The sequence below is a fragment of the Cheilinus undulatus genome, linkage group 15, assembly GCF_018320785.1.
Source record: "Cheilinus undulatus linkage group 15, ASM1832078v1, whole genome shotgun sequence".
Lineage (NCBI taxonomy): Eukaryota > Metazoa > Chordata > Actinopteri > Labriformes > Labridae > Cheilinus > Cheilinus undulatus.
This window is the reverse complement of record NC_054879.1, coordinates 45,937,866-45,961,237: the sequence shown is the minus strand read 5'-3', so window position 1 is coordinate 45,961,237 and position 23,372 is coordinate 45,937,866. Positions and strand designations below refer to the sequence as shown.

The 23,372-nt window shown below is 38.1% G+C and overlaps 1 protein-coding gene and 1 long non-coding RNA gene across 3 annotated transcripts in view; one reads left to right on the top strand and one right to left on the bottom strand.

The window, feature by feature from the left end:
• kcnj3a (potassium inwardly rectifying channel subfamily J member 3a) overlaps window positions 1–9,163 on the top strand; it is a 56,664-nt gene extending 47,501 nt beyond the window's left edge. Inside the window, exon 3 of the mRNA XM_041807638.1 lies at window positions 7,037–9,163. Coding sequence (XP_041663572.1) covers window positions 7,037–7,632 — 596 coding nt within the window. The 3' untranslated portion in view covers window positions 7,633–9,163. The remainder of the gene's footprint in view (window positions 1–7,036) is intronic.
• The window catches only part of LOC121522941, a 63,099-nt gene that overhangs the window by 6,440 nt on the left and 33,287 nt on the right, over window positions 1–23,372 (bottom strand). The gene's annotated exons all lie outside the window — the stretch shown is intronic.

Here is a 23,372-nt window from a genome sequence, read left to right as displayed (position 1 = left end):
GAGAACTACTGCATTAAGGTATCACACTTGCAGTCACTGAGCTCTTCAGAACGACACCTGAGTGACTCATAAATGTTTATAAATGGAGGTGGCATGGCTAGATGTTTGATTTTATACACCATTGGCAATGGGTCTGATTATTAACAAGTGTGGCCAGATACTTTTGTCCATATAGTATGTATTTCTTTTGACCAAACAAAGTCTTTTCTTTGTTTCAGGAAGTGGGTTTCCTTCACATGTATATTGATGAGCCTTTACATACAGTGATCTGAGTGGCCATCCCTCTTTTCCCACATGGCAGCAGAGCAGACAGATAAAAGGGGCTCATATAAAATACACTGAAAAAATGATAGCACAAAGTTTTCAAGTGCACATTAAAAAGAATCAAAAGCTGAACAATCGGCACACAAAAATGCTCTTTTGGGGTTTAATTCTGGGCATAAACTACAGCGAGTGTTTCAGCACTTGGCTTCCTTCAGTGGCGACAAATTCCCCATGATCTTTACAAGAATCTGCCCAGACAAGGTCATTCTTGTGTGCTGACTGTAAATATTCACAAAAACAAACGTATATGAAACACATGAGATAGAAACGCTGTCTGAGTGACCACAGAGCTGAGAACAACAAACCCAGAGGGATTTTAACTTCACAACCCTATCTGGAAGTCCAAGAGCTCCACTGTCCAATAATAACTCTAATAAGACTTCTAAATGATTTAAAGAAATCCTCTTAAACTACATTAACCCAAAAATGAAAAACACTATTGAGCATGAACTGGAAAGGCACCAATCATAGCAGATTTTTCTTTCATGCTTCATAAAAGCGGACATTTTGGACTCTCTGCAGCCACAGGGATGTGAGATAAGTTCACCACTGTTCCCCCTCCAGGGTCACGCCAGCTTGATGTCATTGTGCTCCAGTTTTATTTAGGCAGATTTTTCATTGCATTCACTTTGTCTAAAGTGTGATTAAAGAAGCTTTCTCTCAGTTATGTTTGATATCAACAGGCCAAGAAAAACAGGAAATATGACCATTTGAATTTGATGTAGAAATTAATGTTACACATGGGTTATGGTGTTTACTATCGTCTTTTTATTCATTCTGTAAAAATGCAGTCTGTGGGATTTATCTCCTTGAATTCTGTTAATGAAGTATCGTACAGGAGGGCATTAAAAAGGAAAAACACTGATGGATGTAAATACATTTTTCTGCATTTAGCTTGATTTTTGGCTAACTTATACATTTTTGTATGTTTAAGCCATTCCCCAAAATTTTTACAGACGCGGACACAAAAGGCGTCAAAATTGCATTAAACACGCTACAGACGTGATTCTTGAAGACACTGCCCCCTAGCTTTTGGGAGAATATCAGTTTGCGGCGAAGAGGAAGCCGGCGCTAGGTATAAATGCACCAGACGTTTCGGCATCATGATTCAGCATCAGTTTTTGTGCGGAAAGCATAACCGAGCCTTTACAGCGGAGCCCAAGTAGCACACCTCTGATGAAGTGACTTTGGCCAGTGATCAGGGAAACACTGAATTTTATTTATTTTATTTTTGTTTTTTTCTAATTTATTTTTATTTTCATTATTTTTATTAGTATTATTATTTTTTAGTCTTATTGTTTTATCTAATTTATCAGATCTATTCTGATTTTTTTTTAGATTTCAGTAGAAGTGAAATAAACATTTCAGTTCCAAAAAATAAGAATTTTTTGGCTATAATTTGTGTTTTCAGGCTTAAATGGGTTAATGCATTTTTATTATGTACACTGTTTTAGCAGTAATTGATCTGTTAATGCTAATAAAGCAAATTGAAATTTAAATAAAATGCAGATACCGAAAACTGATGAAATGCCAGATATTGCCGTCATTAATCAGTCAGGTTGATAATCGGTCCACTCCTGATAAAAACTGCCATCGTGTGAAGTGAATGGGTGTGAATGCAGCACACTGACTTGTATATATCAGTTAAAATATCTTATTGAAGCCTGCATGTATTTGAATTTAAAATTGAAGTTATATTTTTATTTTGTGTAATTCCTGTACATGAGGAATAAAGCTAACAGGAGTGAAAATTGCTTCTTTTTATTTTAAGCATACTGGGTCAATAAAGCTGATCTGACTTTTCTGAAATCTATAAAGAAAGGTTAACTCAGATAAACCCCAACAGGCGTTTGAGGCACTTTTTCGGTTTAACCGTTTCAAACTTTTATGCTCCTGACTCCACAAACTCACTGTGACAATGTGTTTTCTCTCCTTTGCTGTGATGTTTACGTGTGTGTGAGAAAGATGTTCCCAGCAGCAAATAGCAGCATAGAAAGGATGGGATCTCTGTTCCCTCCTGCTGCGAGCGTGTGTGTTTATAACACCACGCTCATATGATACAGATAGCGGTGCCATGAGGACGGCGCAGTTATAAAACACAGCAGCAGTGAGCTGTTAGAGTGATAGATGAGAGAGGGACAGACCTGTGCTCTGTGCTTTAATAAAGACAACATTTTTTATACAAGTGGAGACAAGAAGTCACCAAAATATATGATTCAGCCACTCCACTGGAGTCCCTCTGGGCTCAGGTTTTATGTTGGAAAAGCTCATGCTTTAAACTGACAGGAAAAAACAGTTTGATTTTGCACCATGCACGGATAAACCGGCCCCACCTTTGAAGGAAAATTAATTTCAAGCGCTCAAAAAAGCGACTTTTGTTTTGTTACTTTTGCACAAACTCAGCAGTGGAAGGCTTCATGGCTGTCGCATGCACACATTCATACAGTTTTGTTTCCATAGAAACAGAGTCTCGGGCAGGCGTGTGTTTTAGAGTTACATAAGCCTTTGCCAGTAGTACGGAATACACACCGACACGGGTATTCTTATTTGTCTGGATTCCTATTTTTAGGCGTCATATTTGAAAACAAATGAAAAATCATGTTTGTTTTTTTCACTCTTGGGCTATTTTTAGCGCTTTAGTGATACTCTGATGTGATCTGGAGATTTCTGTTCAACATATTCTTCCACTTAAGTGTACATTTCCATCTGAAATGGCTCTATTTTAAGCCTAAGAGTTGAGGAACAGGGTTGATCTCTGTTGCTGTGTCTGTTCCACTGTGTGCCGTGTGATTGTGGGTGTTGGAGAACAGCTGGTCTTTAACAACACAACTGTACATGTGTGATGCAACTGTGTTGCTAATTATGCACAGATCAGGCAGCAATCCTTGAATAATGCATGGAGATGAAATTGATAATAATGACCATAATTAGGCTGAGATCTTTTCTTAGATTTTGAAGAGGGTACAGTTTGTCAGACCATCTTAATTATGTGTGAGATTTGTGTTTTTTTTTTTTTTTGTGTAAGCGTGTGGGTTGAGCGTAGGGAAAGTGAGATACAGCCCCGGGCCTGCAGGGTTCATGAGCATCCAGAGGTCTTAACAGTAACTTATTCAGCATCTGCAGGAACAATCGAGCATTATTAATAGATGAAAGACAAAGCTATATGTGTCTTGTAGCAGCCTTTTGCTTCAGGCGCAATTTCATTTCACTTGTTCAACCTTTTTTCCCATAGAGCTGCTATTGATTCTCCAGTCCTATATTTACTAAGACCTCCGGTTCTGTGAAATAAAGCAGGTACTACTCACTTCTGAAGGTGATTAACCAGCTGTTGGAAAGCGCTGTTTTCCCAGAATTAGTGCATGTAAACCTGCTGATGATCAAATGCTGTGTTTTGGCTGCAGGCGGCTTAAAAAGCTCCCAATGCAGCAAGCTTTCATTCACACTTAACTCTCAACTCGCGGCCTTAAAAATCATCATTAAGCTGCTTTATTCACCACGGTGCACACATGCACTTCTGTGTACACCCCTAAGGCTTCTGGGACTTTGACGCGACAGTGCAGAAGTAACACACTGAATACCCCAAACGCACTCGATGTTCACTCTCCTGCACATCTGCCTTTGTGTACAGAGCTGTTATCGCTGAATTATTTTATGACCTTGGGAATCGGGGCGCAGTCACAGATGCCTCCAGTTTTCAGTGGCGATGTTCCTCGCAATCACTGTGTCTCGCTGTGAATGAGCACTCCGTCTGAGTCTGGACCCAACTGTCTGTGCTCGAACAATATTAATCTGGTAATTAAAACATGTGATAATAACAGCGCAGTCACTGATTTCCTAATGGATTTCAACAAGTCTTAGCACGAGAGCCCCCCAGCCAATCGTCTGCACCAAAATAAGAGCTTTTAGACTGATATAACCAAATTACAGTTTGTTTAGGATACAAACCTAATTATAGATTTTCCATGCTCACTTTGAGTGTGAAATTAAAACGTGTTTTTCATCAGAAAGCACTCTTTTCTCGCTGTAAGTTGTGTAAAATGATACAATGCACAGCAGCCTCTGTAGCAGCTGCTGCAAAATGGTGATGGAAAATTAGTATCCAATAAGTTGCATGGAAAATAACTGTTGATCATTAATTCAACCCTCATGACTCTGCTAATTGCATTCATTTGTTTCCAAGAATGTGATAGGAATATTCCTCGAAGAAGGAAATTTTATTCTAAATTCATTATATTCTCCTATCATGTGCTGAATTTGCACAGCATGGCTACACATTCATGCATGCAGAGCCTGAATGTGCTAAATTGGATATTTTGTTTTAATTTGTAATCTCCACAATGACACAATTGGATGCTAAACTGTCACACTCGTTTTGGCTTCTCTCAAGCTGAACAGTGTTATGTAAGAAATGCTTCATGTTATGTCTTTGTGTTTCTGATTAAATTGGATTCTCCTTACCGTGTCAGAGAGCTTCAGAGACATTTCACTCGCAGATAGACCTGCTGAAGCCTTCGCCTGCAGCCGTTACTCCTCAGGGTCTGCCTCTGCAGAAATTTGATTATCTTAATCCTCCATCTTTTGTAGCTACGAGGCAAGCTTAAGATGCGGTCTGAACTGTTAAGTAGCATGAGAGTTAAGATCCGTGGAAAGATGGACTTTTTCTCCATGGCGTTACCTATTTTGGCTCCTACAGTGTGCAGATAGAAAACTACAAAATGAAGTCATACTGTCTTGGCTGTGTGAATGTATAGGCGAGAGCATATGCAGGCCTTTGTGAACTGTAATTACAGAATGAATCAGGCCTTTTATGATTAACTAATTAGCCAAACAAACACAGCAAATAACTCAGCCGTACTTCTAATTATTTTTCAAGTTAGGCTGGAAATTGCTCCTAAACATCACGTTTGGAATCTGAAAAAATCCATTAAGCTTTTTATTTAGGCAGCTGGCTCTGTAATACAGTAAGCACTCATTCACTGAGGCACTTTTGTTTGCATTATTGCCAGCTCTGTGATCCGAAAATTGTAAGAATCCTGATGAATACCGTCTTGTTGATGGAACTGTGCCAAGCATATAATTAAATCAGTGCTCTGTTGTTTTATGCTGGAGTCATGGAACATTTTAGCCTCTCGTGTGTAAGACTGTGAAAAGACAAAGGCTGATAATTTGTCATAATGTGACGCCTCTTTAAAGGTCACATATTTGACCCCTTTAAGACAAGTTTATATCGGTCTCAGAGGTCCCTAAAACATGCCTGTGAAGTTTGCTGCTGAAAGAACACTCCAGTATTGGTTATTTGCATGTCTAAAAACCCCTCTGTTACAGCCCTTACAGCTGTTTCTGTGTCTGTGGCTTTAAATGTTAATGAGCTGTCTGACTCCACCCATCTCAGGAAATGGATGTGGCTTAATGGATGTAGCTCTCTCACCCAACAGAGGAGAATGGAACTTTCTTCCAAGTGGGGAGGGCCAACCAAACCTGGGGGTGGGGCTAACTCCCCACGTGACATCATGAGGGGAAAATCTGAGAACGGCTTGTTTTAGCTCACATTTTCTGAAAGGTGGAGGGGGGGTTTCTGATTCTGGGGCGGATTGTGGTTAGGGCTTTTTTACCTTGATTATGATTAACGGATGATTATTCCACCCCCAACTTCCGACTCTGTTTTTATCTCCGTCAAGGAGGTTATGTGATCGGCAGGGTTTGTTAGCTAGTTTGTCAGGACTGGATTTTCATGCTAGATCCTACTAGGGCTGAACAATTTGCAAAAATAATGTAGTTGTGATTTTTTTCCCAATATTGCAATCGCGATTTAATATGTAATTACCTTCGCCACGGAGGTTATGTGATCGGAAGGGTTTGTTAGTTAGTAAGTTTGATTGTTAGCAACATAACTCAAAAAGTCTTGGACGGATTTTGATGAAATTTTTTAGGAAATTTCACAAATGGCATAAGGAAGAACTGATTGGATTTTGGGAGTGATCTGGATCACCGTGTGGATCCAGGAAATTTTAAAGAATTCTTTTCTATTGGGAGATAGGGCTAATGGTGGAGGTCTGTGTTGTTACCACTTTACACCAGGAGATGGCGGACATGAGTAACTTCAATCCCAGCAGCATTTTTGGGTGTGTTTCTATTCAGTTTTGGAGTTTATAGAGTTGGAAAGACACACGCCCAGTCGAGGGGACAAGTCGGAGCGTAACAGAGAGAAAGCGAATTGTAGCGAGAATACTCACAATGCTGGGAGGAATAGAGGAATATTAACCCTCTGCCATGACTTTCAGTCATCTGGTGAGACCATGGGTGCATCTGTTTGCACCCGTAGCGAAGCCACTGCTTTGCCTCACTATATTTCCAGCCAATTCAAATTGGTTTCTATCCAATTTGCAATATGAATCAAAATCGTAATTCCATACTTTTCAAAATTGTTCAGACCTGGTTTAATCGACTGTTGTGTTGGTCATAGAATAGAGTGACTTATTGCTTGTGTTTGCTGGGAAGTACATGAAATGAGGAACTTCAAAAATAATTGCATATCAAACCCCGGTCACAATATTGTAGGAAAAAAATGGCAATTCAATTTTTTCCCAAATCGTTCAGCCCTAGATTGGGGCAGGCCAGGGGCACATATTTTTGATAGAAAAGCCTAAAAATGTGTATTTTGTATAATATGTGACCTTTAAAAATTCATGGCGTCTGTTTTTCTCATTGACAGGGATGACCTGCCAGGCAAGGACGTCGTACACGGAGGACGAGGTTCTGTGGGGACACCGCTTCTTCCCGGTCATCTCCCTGGAGGAAGGCTTCTTTAAGGTGGACTACTCGCAGTTCCACGCCACGTTCGAGGTGCCCACCCCTCCGTACAGCGTGAAGGAGCAGGAGGAGGCCCTGCTGCTCTCCTCGCCCCTCATGGCGCCATCCCTGTGCAACAGCGGGGAGAAGAACAGCTCTCTGGACTGCCTGGAAACCCTGGAGGACAATGACAGCACCACCAAGCTGCCCACCAAGCTCCAGAAGATCACGGGGCGGGACGGACTGCCCAAGAAGCTGCTACGGATGAGCTCCACCACATCGGAGATGACTTACAGCTTTGGAGACCTGCCCATGAAGCTGCAGCGAATCAGCTCTGTTCCCGGGGTCTCTGACGATAAGACGGGTGGCAAGGCCTCCAAGATCAGCACAGAGCCTATGAGTAAGTCGGTGGCGGACTTACCTCCCAAGCTGCAGCGGCTGGCTGGGGGAGGAGGGGGCAGGATGGACGGACACCTGCCGCCTAAACTCAGAAAGATGAATTCAGATCGCTTTACATAAAGCAGGTGACATATTTTAACTAATGCCATCCACCTTTATCCCCCCACCTGAAGTCCTTGTACTATTCCCTCTTTATTAATGGACAATATTCTTATATTAAAAGAAATGTAGAATATGTGCACAAATACCTTATACAAAGTAGGGTGACGGGATTGAGCACATTTGTCCCTGGCTGTAAGTGTATACATGCTAAGGCGAAAGACCTCTGATATTTTTTCTAGGATGATGTACAATTAGCACAATCTGGCATGTTAGATTCAGCGCATGTAGAACAGAATCTCAATAATTTCTGGCATGACATTTATTGATATCTTATTTTACAAAAATAACAACTTCATTGGTGAATTTACTGACAGTGAAAAATTGCACAAAGCCATAAGATCTACGACGTGGAAAAACCTAACACTACATGGTTCTGATTGGTGGTGACGAAAGGCACATACATTTGTTTTGAGTTAATTGCTTTTGTTGTTTAATGTAAAATTGTGGCAATGTTCTGTTGATTGCATGCTCCTCTTATTGACTTAGCTATACAAAGGTAATAGACAAAGATGTTTAGCCTTAACTATATTACCTTGTTTCCATTTTCACGTTTGTTCACAGCTGGGTTTTTTGGTATTTCATATATAGACTATTTTACCATGTGCAATTTTCTGACTTTATTAGTTAATCAAATGCAGTATATGTTGCTAAATGATGCATTTTTTTTTTACAATTGAGAATGCATTATTGGCATCATATGAGCTGTCTGAACTGGGCACAATGCTACACAATTTTCACTTGCTTATTAAAGTAACACTTAAGTTGAAAGCGTCGATACTTGTACTTGATAAGCACAAAAAGTCATTCTATAATACCCTGTGATAATAGAAAGCATTTATGGACATTTCTTCAGTAATGAACTGCTTAGGGCAGTAGCTCAGTACTGTGCAATCACTATCTGTCATGATTAAACCAACTTAACCTACAGTAGGCCTGTGTAGTAACACGAAGCACTCCATTAGAATTTCAACTTAGGTGTTACTGGTTAGATTAGAGGTGGGCCTGCAAGGAAATAACCATAATCTTTTTGTCTTAAGGGTCCATAATCTCCCTCCTCTGTGATGAAAGCAATAATATTATAATGAATATAATCTTTATATAGCCACAGGGTCTACCATAGCCCCATACTCATTCTGTTTACTGAATCCATGCCATGAAATCTGGTTTTCTCTAAATGCATCAGAGACATTGTATGATACCCAATCTATTCAGGAATAAAGATCTAACATACCTGTTTAGCATCTCACTACTTTGACTAGATTTGATGCATGTATTTAAATTAATAGAGTTTTATAAGTATGGGGAAGGGATGGGATTTAAAAAGGTGGAAAGCTTTGCCTCATATCTCGCAAGTCAAAAAAACATTTTTTGGGCAATGGTGAAAGGTATGCTTTAGTTTTTTATGGCGTTTATTATCTTCTAATGTAAAAATATGGAGGGGCAGAAAGGTTTTTTAGCATTAGAAGGATACTCACAGCTTACCACTCTCACAGCAGTGTTAAACATGGAGCTAAAGCTGACAAGTTAGCTTTGCCAGGCATGAGCCAGCTAACCTTAGCTAGGAATCTTAATGTGTCTCAAATCGCAAATCTCTTTTTATTTTTCTTTATTTTATTTTATTTATTTATTCATTTCAATAAAACAAAAAACAATTCATATCCAATATAAAATCTTCCACTTTGAATGAAAAGGAGCAGAATGAAGAATAGTCTTATACTATCTGTCCCGTTTTCACAAACACTGATCAACAAATCATTACATGCATAGTAAGAACTAATCTCTTTTAGTACACAGTACACTTAAATGCAGTACAAAGCACTAAGTTGCACTGGACTATTAGTGTCTTAAATGGCACGGCAGTTTTGTACGACGGAGTATTAGGGCCACACGAAGAGAAAAAATAATAAAAGAATAAAATTTTCTTTGACATAACAGAATAAAGCCATAATATTACGAGAATAAAGTTGTAATATTACGAGAAAAAAACTCGTAATATTATGAGAAATAAGTCATAATATTATGAGAAATAAGTCTTAATATTATGAGAAAAAAAACTTGTAATATTACAAGAATAAAGTCGTTATATTACGAGAAAAAAACTCATAATATTACGAGAATAAAGTGATATTATGAGAAAAAAACTCATAATATTACAAAAATAAAGTAGTAATATTACGAGAAAAAAGTCAAAATATTAAGAGAAAAAAGTTATATCATGAGAATAAAGTCGTAATAGTACGAGAAAAAAGTCATAATATTACGAGAAAAAAACTCGTATTACGAGAATAAAGTCGTGATATTATGAGAAAAAAACTCGTATTATTATGAAAATAAAGTAGTAATATTACGAGAAAAAAACTTGTAATATTACGAGAAAAAAGTCATAATATTAAGAGAAAAAAGTTATAATATTATGAAAATAAAGTCATACTACGAGAAAAAAACTCGTAGTATTACGAGAATAAAGTCGTGATATTATGAGAAAAAAACTCGTAATATTATGAAAATAAAGTAGTAATATTACGAGATAAAAACTTGTATTATTACAAGAATAAAGTTGTAATATTACAAAAATAAAGTCATAGTATTCCGAGAAAAAAAACTCGTAATATTACAAGAATAAATTTATAATATTACGAGAATAAAATATTTCAAGAAATAGAGTCTGCTGCAGCGCCGCCTCCATTAAAATGAGCAATGTTGAGCATCTTGTGAAGTATCTTGTATCGTTTTTCACAAATAAGGAAATACTTCATCTTTTTGCACATCAGCATCAAATTATTATCAGAATCAGGACAATACTCCGTCGTTGACCTGCGGCACCGCAGCAGACTGTCTTTCTTGTGATATTTTATTCACGTAATTTTACAACTTTATTCTCATAATATTATGACTTTATTCTCATAATGTCAAAAAAATATATTTTAATTCTTTTATTTTTTTCCCCTTCATGTGGCCCTAATACGCCGTTGTAGTTTTGCATTAACAGGAAGTGAAGATGATTCACCTGCCTCTGTTTTCTTCCTCTGGTTCTTTTTTTTTTTAAACAGCAAGTAGACATGAAGTGACTGCATTCAAAATTTGAGTCATTTTCACTCACTGTTAGATTCATGTAGCTTGTATTTTATGTTGAAATTATTTACTTAAAGAAAATGAACTTATTTTGTTTGAAATGCCTCTTTCTTGATTAGAATTTGCTGCTGTTGCTCACAACACATTAGCTAGCTAGCGGATGCTAACGTTACCTAGCGCATTAGCATGCTAACAGTACAATATCTGCTGTGTCACCAACATGGTATTCATTCAGGGTACGAAGGGCCTGTTGTTCCACACTCAGTTCTCTTCTATTTATGTTGATCACTGTGTGCAAATGATAGGTGGGTTTCAGTGCCATGAGCAAAACAAAACCAGTAAGTTAACTAGTTTTTACGCTCACTAAGCTAGCCAGCTACTAGCTAGCCAGAAGGATAGTGATACCACTCTCACAGCTGTGCTAAACATGGAGCTACAGCTGACAAGTTAGCTTTACCTGTCACGAGCTAGCTAGCCTAAGCTAGGAGTATTAATGCAAAAATCCAATTAATTACCCCCGCCAAGGCGGTTATGGGATCGGCAGGTTTGTTTGTTTTTTAGCAACATAACTCAAAAAGTAATGGACAGATTTTGATGAAATTTTCAGGAAATGTCAGAAATGGCATAAGGAAGAACTGATTAGATTTTGGGAGTGATCCGGATCACCGTCTGGATCCAGGAATTTTTTGAAAGGATTCTGTACTATTGGGAGATAGGGCTAATGGCGGAGGTCTGCGCTCTGAGTGCTTTTCTAGTTTTCTTTAATTTATTTCCCAGATCATCAGAAGTATGGATGCTAGGCTTACCATGAGCTACCTGAGGGTGAAACAATAATATGCTCAAGTATAAGACAAAAGTTTGCAAGATATCAACCTAGTACTATTTATTCCACCGCAGTATGAAGCCATAAATGCAAAACTACAAAATATTTTCATAATCATTTAAAAAAAAATCACTACAATAAAGACAAGTGTAGAAAAAAGATAACTGTGTGGCTTGAAAGCTTGGAAAGCTATCATTCATGCTGAATAAAATAAATCACAATGGATTATGGGATTTGTAGTTCCTTTTCTGCTGTTAAAAAAAAAAGAGACCACCTTTGCCTTTTTTTGGGTTTTCAAGCACCATTTTTGGGCTGAATCAAATGTTTTACAGTCATGAGTATTCATAAAGCTGGTGAGCTTGGTTCATGCTATAAAAGTGTAAAAAACAAGGACTTTACTAAATGTCTAGGGGGGATGGAATGGGGAATTTGACTTCAGGAACCAGAGCTGCTGAAAAAGTGGGCGGGCACTCTTGAGCTGTGCTTTTAGACCATAAAAGTGGGGGTTCAGTAAAAATGCTAGTTTTTTCATGCTTGTTTCAAGTGTTTATGCAAAAAAAAGGACGCTTGCGATTTCAACATTTTTAGAATATTGGTTATGGGGAATATCTCTGAATATATTGGCAACAAACTATAGCTAACCAGAACAGCAATACTCTCTAAGAATTATATATTACTGTAAAAACTAAAAGTATTGCTCAACTTGTGCTCTGTCTGCTAAATAGACAAAAAAACCCCCATCACAAAACTCAGGAGAAGTCTAAATACAGATGACTGTATGTCTTTAGAGCCAGCGGTACAGTTTTTAGACCATTTTTTGAAAAACAAAATGCACAAAAATGACAAGGATTTGCTGTTAATATCCCCGTATGCTTACCTAGCCCTTTGTGACAACACATACATTACAAAAACAACCTATTTTTAAATCTGGGCCAAGATTTTTTAAGAAAATGGACACAGTGTCACAGTGAGGAGTCTTTTCATTGTTTTGATCACGCGTTGTGTAATCACTGCTGCTGTCCATATCTCCTTGCTGCTGTCAAATACGTTGTGTAAATAATAACTGTATTTTTAGAGATGCCTAGAAGGATTTGTAGAGATGTATGACTGGTGGTATATCACAGTCAGTGGGTGACTCATCTTGAGATAAACCAGTTTTTTCTGAAGTTTAAATAATCCTTGTGTTATCAAAACTGCTCATTTCATTGTTCCCCGACTCCTGTAGGTGATGGACTGCCTCAGATTGGCACCAGAAAGCCGTTCGCCTGTACGACCGAGGAGATCTTTACTCCATGTCGCTTTGTTGCTTTATTTCCCTGTCATGTGTGGTCTCCACTGCAGTGCCAACCATGTCTCTCCACAGAAATAGCATTTTGATACTAAAATAATTGAGTCAAGTGTATTTTGAAAAGGTGGGAGGATTTTAGTAGGAGGCAAAGAAAAGGGTTAGTCAGACTTAAGAATCATGTTTGCTGTCCAGAAAAAATGCTATTCTTCAGGAGGTGTTTTGATTCTTTGTGTTATCAGGTTTCTTGACAAATCATCTCTGTTACAGTCTCAGCCTATGGCACAGAAAACAGCTGCCAATGCTTGCAGGACAAATGAAACACAATTTTACACTGAAACGGCACATTTCTATGTCTCTTTGTTGCCTTTATTGGAGCCAAGAGGCTCCCTTAGGTGCCCCGGAATCGAATTGTTCTCCTTCAGGAGTAACTGAGAGATGAACTTCATTTGACATTCAAAAACAAATATGCCCCGTTGACTGGCCATTTAAGCACTCCTCTCACTTCTCCTGCCACATCACCACGTGTCAGCGCCGAGATGGGCCGATACATGACACATCACGTATGAAGAATGGTTCAACATAAGAGCGAACTGTTGGGGGCTTTGCGCTGCATTACAAACTGCTAAAATGTCCTCACACCATCACAGTGTTGTGCTGTGCTTCCCTTATGTAACAAGCCTCGTCTACAAGCTCATGTTTTTAACAATAATACATGTTTTACTCCATGGGTGGGATCTAGGGCCGGGCAATTAATCACAAATTAGATTAACTCGTAATATGGCCTGCTGCAATTTACAAATTGCAGAAGATGCAATATTTATCCAACTTGAAATTTGTCAAAATAGCAGTTTAATGCATTCATTTTTGCAGCAGCAGAGATTTTATGCACATTATGCAATAATTCTAGTGTAAATTAAAAAATGGTTTACAACAGGGATGTCCAAACTATGGCCCAGGGGCCAAATACGGCCCGCAGTCCGTTTCTGATTGGCCCTCAGCAAATTCTTGACATAATATTAAATATGGCCCCGGTTGAACATTAACATTGTGCTTGACTGTATGGAACTGCGTAGTTTCAGCACAAGGCCCTGCTACAATGTTAATTCGGTAAACAAACATTTTGACAAAAATGTATCCTTGCATTTTTTTCGGACTAAATTGCGACAACACTGTAAATCGTGAACACATTTGCAACCAAAATAATAACAATATCTTTTTTTATAACTCCCTGATGGATTACGGTAACAATTAGCAGAACCAGCAACGTTTCAGGGGTGGAATTGGTGGTAACTGGGGCCAAACAGGGCCCTCTGAAATCTGATTGGCCTGTCCAAAACAGTGTTAATTTTGCAGCTATTGTTAATGTTAGTTTTCGTTTCAGTCTTTAAATGAAATGCATTTTGGCTTAGGCTAGTTTTAGGCGACGAAAACTCAAAACATTTTAGTCTAGTTTTAGTCCATAAAATGTCCTCACATTTGAGTCTTTACTTTTAGTCCAAGCATTCATTTTCTTGCCTGAATTTGGTACCAAATCATGGTAGTGTGTTCTCTCCTAAACCTGGGGTCCCTGCTTTTTACAGCTGAGAGGAAGAATAGATACAGATACATTGCATTTTGACAGATTTACCCAAAGTGAAATATCAGGTTTTGAATGTCTGACGAAAACTAAATTATATTTTAGTCTAGTTTTAGTCATTTTTACAAAACCTAAACTTACTTTTTGTCAGTTTTAGTCATCACAGATCTAATTTTGTTAGTCTTATTGTAGTTTTTGTCATGGAAAAAAAGGCCGTTGATGAATAGTTTTAGTCATAGTTTTAGTTGATGAAATTAACACTGCTCCAAAATCCTAAAAATGATTGTCTATTTGCCTTGTCAGCAGTTAACTAGCCATTTAGGGCTGTTCAGTAACTTTGCCAACCTAATCTACATTATATTGGTTTTATTGGTTTTAAATATCCCCAAGATGAGGAATATGAAAGTGGCCCCACCATCCTTATATATTTCTGTATGTGGCCCTCAGTGGTAAAAGTCTGGACACCCCTGGTTTACAAGAATCCTCCTTTTCATGTGTTTTTGTTTTATTCAAAATGAGAGACGTAAAAATGATAATCCCCTTCAATAATGCAATGGGGATCAAATTTGCATTATGAGCAGAAATAACTAAATTAGTTCATTCTATCTTAGCATTAGTTCATACTCCCAGCTGCGGTCAGCTTATAGCCGGCTTCACCTCCTCCACCCCAGCCGCCTCCTTTATAGCTTAAAGCGTGTTGCACCCTCATATTCATATTCATGCTACTGTGGATTAATTGCTCTAAAATAATGTATTTGTTTTTAGTGCACATTGTCATTTATGTATCCATCCATACGAGGGTTTCTGGCCATGCACTCGCTGAAAAGTCAAAGCAGCTGCTCACTAACCTAGGGAGCTCCTTTAGAGCAGAGCCTTCTCCACCAAGTTAAAATGTAGATCCATTTTGCAGTCAAATGGTTAAATGTATGATGAGTGTTCCTGACTGGCTGTAGGTTAATGATATAGAATGATTAATTGCTTGAATTTGTTGAAAAATGCACAAGTTAAGGAACGTAATAGGAGCTAGAAAAGCACTCGGAGAACAAGACCTCTGCCATTAGCCCTATCTCCCAATAGTAAAGAATCCCTTAAAAAATCTTCAGTGTGACGCAAACTTTGTGAAGGGAGTAAATTCAGTCATCTAATTTGCATATTCTGACATCACCAGGCAGCCTCCAGCCCCACTGGCTGTGCGTTTTCACCCATGGCTTCTACCACGTCTCTACCTCCGCGGTGTTTGTCATTCCTGATCTCCGTCACTATTGGGGGTACTTTGAACCCCCCCCAAGATACCCCCACCACGGCATTCACCGATTACTCCCTCCCTTGTGGGGTGGAAGCACGGTGAGACAAAGCATTGGTTTCGCTATGTGTGGACTGTCATGGCAGACGCATTGCCTACCGGTGCCAACAGATGCACTGACAGTCTCACCCATGGTCTCACCGGACGACTGAAAGTCATGGCAGAGGGTGAATATTCCTCTATTCCTCCCAGCATTGTGAGTATTCTCGCTACAATTCGCTTTCTTTCTCTCTGTTACGCTCCAACTCCTCTCCTCAACCAGGCGTGTGTCTTTCAAACTCTACAAACTCCAAAACTTTGAATAGAAACACACCCACAAATGCTGCTGGGATTGAAGTTACTCATGTCCGCCATCTCCTGGTGTAAAGTGGTAAAAGCACAGACCTCCGCCATTAGCCCTATCTCCCAACAGTACAGAATCCTTTCAAAAATTCCTGGATCCAGACGGTGATCTGCATCACTCCCGAAATCTAATCAGTTCTTCCTTATGCCATTTGTGACATTTCCTGAAAGTTTCATCAAAATCAGTCTGTAAATGTTTGAGTTATGTTGCTAACAAACTAACAAACAAACTAACAAACCCTCCCGATCACATAACCTCCGTGGCGAAGGTATTTACATATTAAAACGTAATTGCAATATTGTGGAAAAAAAAAAAATCACAATTACATTATTGTTGCAAATGGTTCAGCCCTAGTAGGATCCAACATGAAAATCCAATCCTAAACACTGCAGTGAATGGTGATAAAAAGCTGAATGTTGACTGTTTTATGTGAGTAAAAGCAGCCTGCTAAGTGTAAGCAGATGTAAATTTTTGCAGTGTAACAGAAGGAGAATGATTGTCCAATCATACCTAACAGGTAAAACACACTAATCAAGCTCCATATATTCCAGGAGTCTCATAGGAGAGCGAGTTGTCAGAGCCACACTCTATAAAAGAATGCTGGCTCCTTTTGTTTATCTCTCTTCTTTACCAGCTAAAGTCTGCAGCTCTGTTCTGCTCTATTTGATTTGGGGGAGTTCATACTCCATTAGATAATGTTGTGTTTGCCACAACAGCCCTCATCCCAAAAGGCTTTTCTCCTCTAATGCTAAAAGTGAAAGTCACTGTTCAAAAACACAAACAACAAAGCATATAGTACTGTCAAAGAACGCACGCCCAGCAGCCAACCTGAGTTTATCTGTATGGTGAGTTGAAATGAAAGTCAAGTCTTAGATTTGTCTCTGCTCTGAGTAATAACAGGACTAAATATAGTTCATGACAATGCTGTTTGTTTCACTGCTTTTCTTCTACATGGATCACGAGTTATACAGATGATGACTTTTGGTTTGTACAAGCAGCATTAAGGTTAGACTGTGCTCAGAAACAGAACGTTTTCAGAGCTGCAGTTAAAGCTAAATTTGCAGTTTAGTCTTTAGGAGGATTCTGATCAAATGAGCAAACCTGTTTGACATTGCCTATCCTGAAATGCATGCACATGCTACACTGTCAATTTTGAGCATTATTGTCTGCCACCTCTATTGGGTGTTTTTTTTTTTTTTTTTTTTTCCCACATGGCCCAAGCGTACCACGGGGACATTACAGTGATTTGTCACCATTCAGGAACGCCTCACAGACGTGTTTAAACATCACATATCATGCAAAATAGCCTTTTATAGGCTTCTCTAGCAAAAATATGTGCCCCTGGCCTGTCCACAGTCCCCCCAAGAATCAGAAACCCCCCCACAACTCTCTCTCCACCTTTTAGAAAATGTGTGCTGAAACAAGCCGTTCTCAGATTTTCCCCTCATGATGTCATGTGGGGTGTTAGCCCCGCCCCCAGGGTTTGGTTTGCCCTTACTGCTTTGAAGAAAGTTCCACCTTCCTCTCCTGATCCTCCTCTCAGCTAGCAGATGAGAGGAGGGTCAGGAGAGCCACATCCATTTCCGGAGAGGGGTGTGGTCAGGGGCGGGGTCAGACAGCTCAGTAGACACAGACACAGAAACAGCTCGTTCTGAGCAGGGCTGAAACAGAGGGGTTTTTAGACATGCAGAAATACAATACTGGAGTGTTTTTTCAGCAACAAACTTCACATGCATGTTTTGAGGACCTCTGAGACCGATATAAACATGTCTTATAGGGTAAAATATGTGACCTCTAAGTAGCAACTGCTGCACCAAACTTTGGAATACCTTGGGACAGCAGCATGGACAGCTAAAGCCAGTGCTTCTTCTTCTTCTGGCAGGATAAAACAAAGCTCACTGAAGATCTGACTTTTAATATCATCCACTTAAAACCCTGCATCATCAAGGCTAGCTTAGTTGTGGTGGAAAAGCCAGTCCCCTACAGCAATGAATCAAATCAAGTAGAGCAAAGCCGCTCAGTGTAATGTTAAAGGGCTCTATACCCTTAAAATGAAATAAGACTTGATAAACAGAACTGTCAAAACTGATTCGTTTTGAGTAATCTTTATTCATTCATTAAGTTGGGCTATGTTGACTTTTATAAGATAAACTGCCCTGTGGGAACTTTCTTACACCTAAAAATCCTGTTTAAATCAAATCAACATGTTAACTGCTTTGTTAAAACATGTTTTTTGTTTCCCTTATTTCTAAACTTAATATCAATGCCACTGAATGTAGCAAGGTAGGGACTTTACCTGACTGAGTCAGTAACTTCACTCATGGTGCAAAACTGTCTAATGCCCAAAGGCATTCTTGGAAAACTCTGCAGATGAAGGGATGATTGTTAAATAATTTGATTACAGTGACAGTACTCATTGATAAAAATTAACCCTTAGAGCTCCAGCGGCAGGGATCTGTTCCACAGGCACAACCCTTAACCCGTAATTTGTTTAGTAACTTTTGAACCATAAGTCATAGAGACTAACTTGTTTTTTCCTGTGAAAGCTCTGTGTTGTGCCTTTCTACATATGTTCTAGTGAGCCCAGAACTTGGCTGACTTCCCCAGGTCTCTGAAGACAGGGTTGTCGTATAAAACAAGAAGTGACACAGTTTAGAAAAACGAAAATAACTTTTGAACCATACATCGTAGACACTTACTATTTTTTCCTCTGAAAGATGACCATTTTGCTTTTCATTTGCTACCATCCATGTCTCTGTAAACCTTAAGGACGCTGTTCTAGTGAGCCAAGAACTTCGGTGACCTTTCAGGGTCTTTAAAGACTAAATCCACAGTGTTAGATGCGATAATAAGCGTCTTTTTGTCCACTTTTAATCCATTTTTGATATTTGACTTTCTTCGGTGAGCAGCCCCATATTTGTTGAGGGCAATGTTTAGATGCAATGCATTGTGGGAGTTGAAGTCGACCAGTTGCTTCTCTAATGCTTAAAGGAACGGCGCAATTGAATCTAACTACAAAAAAGCACATGGACTTTCTTTGTATATATGAAGATATTTTGAAAATCGTTAGTCACAGAATGTTTATTTTTTCACTGTTTTGATGGGAGAACAAGTCTGCAAAGAAAATGCTTAGTCACTGTTGTTTACTGTGTGTTATCAATGAAAATCTTTGAGTTTCAAATTCTGATTTGTTTTTTTCTTTTGTCTTTAGAGTCCTATAACTTTTTCAAAATACAAGTGACATTACTGTAGTAGATGTATTCTTAAAGCCCAGGTTGTCCTGAAAAAAAGGATGTATAGAGCTTGACTGTGCACCACAGGGTTGTTTTACAAGCTTTTTAAGAAAAAAAGTCCAGACGAGACATGATGAGGAAAAAAAAGCTGTGAGCTCTAAGGGTTAAAAATGTGTCCTATCAACTCAGAAAAAATAGAGCTGATATAGCTAGTTTGTATTTTTTACTTAACACAACTCTTTTTTTTTTCAAAGTTCCCTTCAACTTTTCGATCTTACAGATAATGCATTTAAAATAACTCAGCAGGTGTTGGCTGAATTATCCCGCTAGCATTGGCTGCTCCTGACTTCTAGCAACAGATACTGTTTTAATCAACGACGTAAAGACTTTCTGACAAAAATGAAACTATATTTTTACTCTTATACTCTGAGTTTGAAAATTTTTGTCCATAAAAATCAAAGTTTCAAGTGTTAGACATCAGCTGTGTCTGAAATCACTCCCTACATATTCACTATAAAGTGCTCTATATAGTGAATACGCCATTTTGTAGTGGTGTCTGCATTCTGAGGTAGCATTGTTCACTATATAGTGCACTCATTCTATCCCACAATGCATTGTGTCACTAGCCCAACAATAGAGTATTTCCCATCATGCATCGCAGTTGCTGCTCCCAAGCATGACATTTTGTCGGCCTTTTTTTGTTTGGTTTTAACCACAATATTTAATCTGTAAGAAAATGTTAAGGATCCAAAACAAAGTTACTTTTTATCCACACAGAAATATTTCAACTATTTTGCCAAAAAAGTCACAAAACTTTTTAATCTATTAGTGTTTTGTTTTGTTTTTTTTTGTGAAAATCTGCAACATTTAGTTTTCAGAGAAATTCTACTGTTAATTTTGATCCTCAGCTGTTGTCATGGAGACCTACGAGCCATTGTTGCTAAAAGTTTTAATTGTGAGAATATACTATCAAGGGAGAAGCAGGGGCCCCCAGCATTTTATTTCTTTCTATCTGATACAAACTGCTGTCTGTTGACCAATTTATTTAGTTGCTTTTGATTCAATAGTGACACTAAAAACCAAGAATAAATAAATAAAAACTTTTCATGCAGACTTCTCGAGGGTCCCTCCCTTCTGTGTGCCATCTCTGTGTGCCTAAAGTTGTTTTTCTGCTGATTATTGAGTTTTACTGCTAAATATTAAAATATTAATAATACAGGGAGCTGCATCACAGTCTCTATCTCTCTCTCTATATATATCATGCTTTATTCAGGCAACAACAGCAAAAACTTGCTACTGGCTGACAGGTTAGCATTCAAGTCAGCGTTAATAAATGATTGTAATTGGATTTAAATGGATGAAAAGACGTTCAGTATCGGGTTTACTGGTGTGGATTTCACCTTTGAAGTCCCAAAAGTCACACAAGTGAATTCAAGGCATCAGTAACACCAATGGGACGGCACAACGGCTAGCTTCAAGAGGAGAAAGAAGTAAGCAGCAACAATTTATGGTTCAAAAGTGATTTAACTTTTGATAGCAGCCTCCATTCTTTGCTGCTGCACTGGGTCCTTTGGTTCTTCTTCTCTGAGCTAAAAACGGTAGCCCGTGCATGCAGTATTTTCCAGAAGAAGAATCAATTTTCAGTTTATAGTGCTAACAGTGAGCATGACTAAAGGAAGCAAAATTTAAAGCTAAACCAAACGGTATTTGATCAGTGCATAAACTTGTGTACTTGCTGATACCAATACCTTAATTTTAAGCGGTATCAGACATATTTCTGCTACTGGCGTCAGAATTGGAACTCTAAAAAGAGAACTGCTCTTAGTTACCAGCATACTGTGATTTTAATTGAAAAACTCAAGGGTTGCTCACTAGAAGTAAGGAGTATTCACTCCTTCTAAATCGCTTAAATACGTCTGATACTGCTTAAAATGCAGGTATTGGTATAAGCGAGTATACGAGTTGATGCACTGATCCGATACTGTTTGGTTTATATTTTGCTTCTTTTAGTCATGCTAACCGTTGGGGCTAGAAACTGGAAATCAATTCTTCTTTGCTGCCGGAAAACCCCACATGCACAAGCTACCGTTTTAGAGCAGAGAAGAAGAACCAAAGGAGCCACTGCAGCAGCAAAGAATGGTAGCTTACTTCTTACTAGGGCTGGGGAATTAATCGCAAATTAGATTAAATCAGAATATGTCCTGCTGCAATTTTCAGAATCGCAGACTGTGCAATATTTCTCTGACCTGAATGTGTCAAAATACCAGTTTGAAACAGTTTCACGCAGCAGAGGTTTTATGTTCTACACATTATGCAAACATTCGTGTCTTTTTTCAGTATGGTTTACTACAAATCCTAGTTTTAGTGTTCATGTTTATGTTTTTCTTGGTCAAAATTAAAATGATCATCCCTTTAATACAGCAATTATCAAATTTGCTATATGAGCCAAAATTTCAATGAGATATTTCGTTTTAAATCTTTATCTAATATTGTGCTGTTTATGATATAGAATGATTGTTTGTATTTTTGAACAAAATGTAAAAAGAGCAACTGTAAAATAATCACATATTACATCGCAATCTCAATATTTTGACAAAAGATTAGATTATCTTTGCAAATCTTTCATTTACTTCTGTTTTACTTGTATTTGCTACTTCTTACCCATGAATGAATGCGAGTTCTCCACGTCTAAATTTCTTCTTCCCCGTCTCAAAGCCACTGAAACTCTTTGTGTTTTATCCCGTACTGAAACTCCTGCAGATCTATAATATTGAGTCATCCCAGCGTGAGCCAGCCTGCTGGGTCTAAATCAGGGGTGTCAAACTCAGTCACAGATGGGGCCAGAGTCTGACTTAAGGTCTAACCTGAGGGCCTAACAGGGTCCACATTTAACTGTCAACCTCATTTTCACCAGTAATAAATTATGGGGGTAAAATTAGCACTGATGATAAAGTATTTTGAGATTTAAAGAGTCAAAATAATAAGTTAAGTCAAACTTATTAGTGCAAAAAGTCAAAACACAAGATGTTAAAATAACGCTTTTAAAAGGCAAATATATATAAAAAAGATAGTCTTTTTTATAGACCTTTTATAGACCTTTTCGTGCCTTTATTGGATAGAGGAGGACAGTCGATAGACTCAGAAACAGGGACGAGAAGCATGCGGCAAAAGTCCTCAGGCCAGATTTGAACCTGGGCTGCCCGCGAATGGTGCGCACCTTAACCACCCGACTACCGGCACGCCCCACACAATCATGTTTTTAAGGCAGAAATATGACTCAAAATTTAAAACTGTGAACCTGAAAGGTAAAAATGTGAGATAAAAGTCAAATAAATAAATTAAAAAGGTCAAAATATGACATAAAAAGTTAAAGTTATTAGTGCAAAAGGTCAAAACATGAAATTAAATTTTAGAATGATGCTTTAAAAAGGCAAATATATATATGAAAAAGAAAGTCACAATCATGTTTTTAAGGCAAAATTACGACTCAAAATTTAAAACTGTGAACCTAAAAGGTAAAAATATTACACAAAAGTCAAAATAATAAATTGAAAAGGTTAAAATATGACTTAGAATTTACAATGGTGCACCTACAAAGGTAAAATATGAGATACAGTTCAAAATAATAAATTGAAAAAGCCAAAATATTAGATAACATAAAATTATACGTTGAAAAGGTCAAAATATGAGACAAAGAGTCAAAATAATACTTGTAAAAATTCAAAATATAAAATAAAAGTCAAAATTAAAGACTGAAGTCATAATTGTACAATGAAAAATTTAAAATATGAAATGAAAAAAAATGATTTTTTTCCCCACATTTCTTTTCATTTTTTCACATTTTTATGTCTTAAGGTATTTGATATCATTAAGGTTAAGTGTTCATTTTACACTGGAGGAAATCTGCAGACCTCATGTTTTAGGGCCAGTTATAATAAGAATAGGATATGATCTTGCGGGCCAGGTGTAACTGTACCACGGGCTGGTGTAGGTACCAGATCTGTCAGGGGGTGGAGATGACGTCACACATTGTGATTGGCTGTGATGACGTAGTACATTT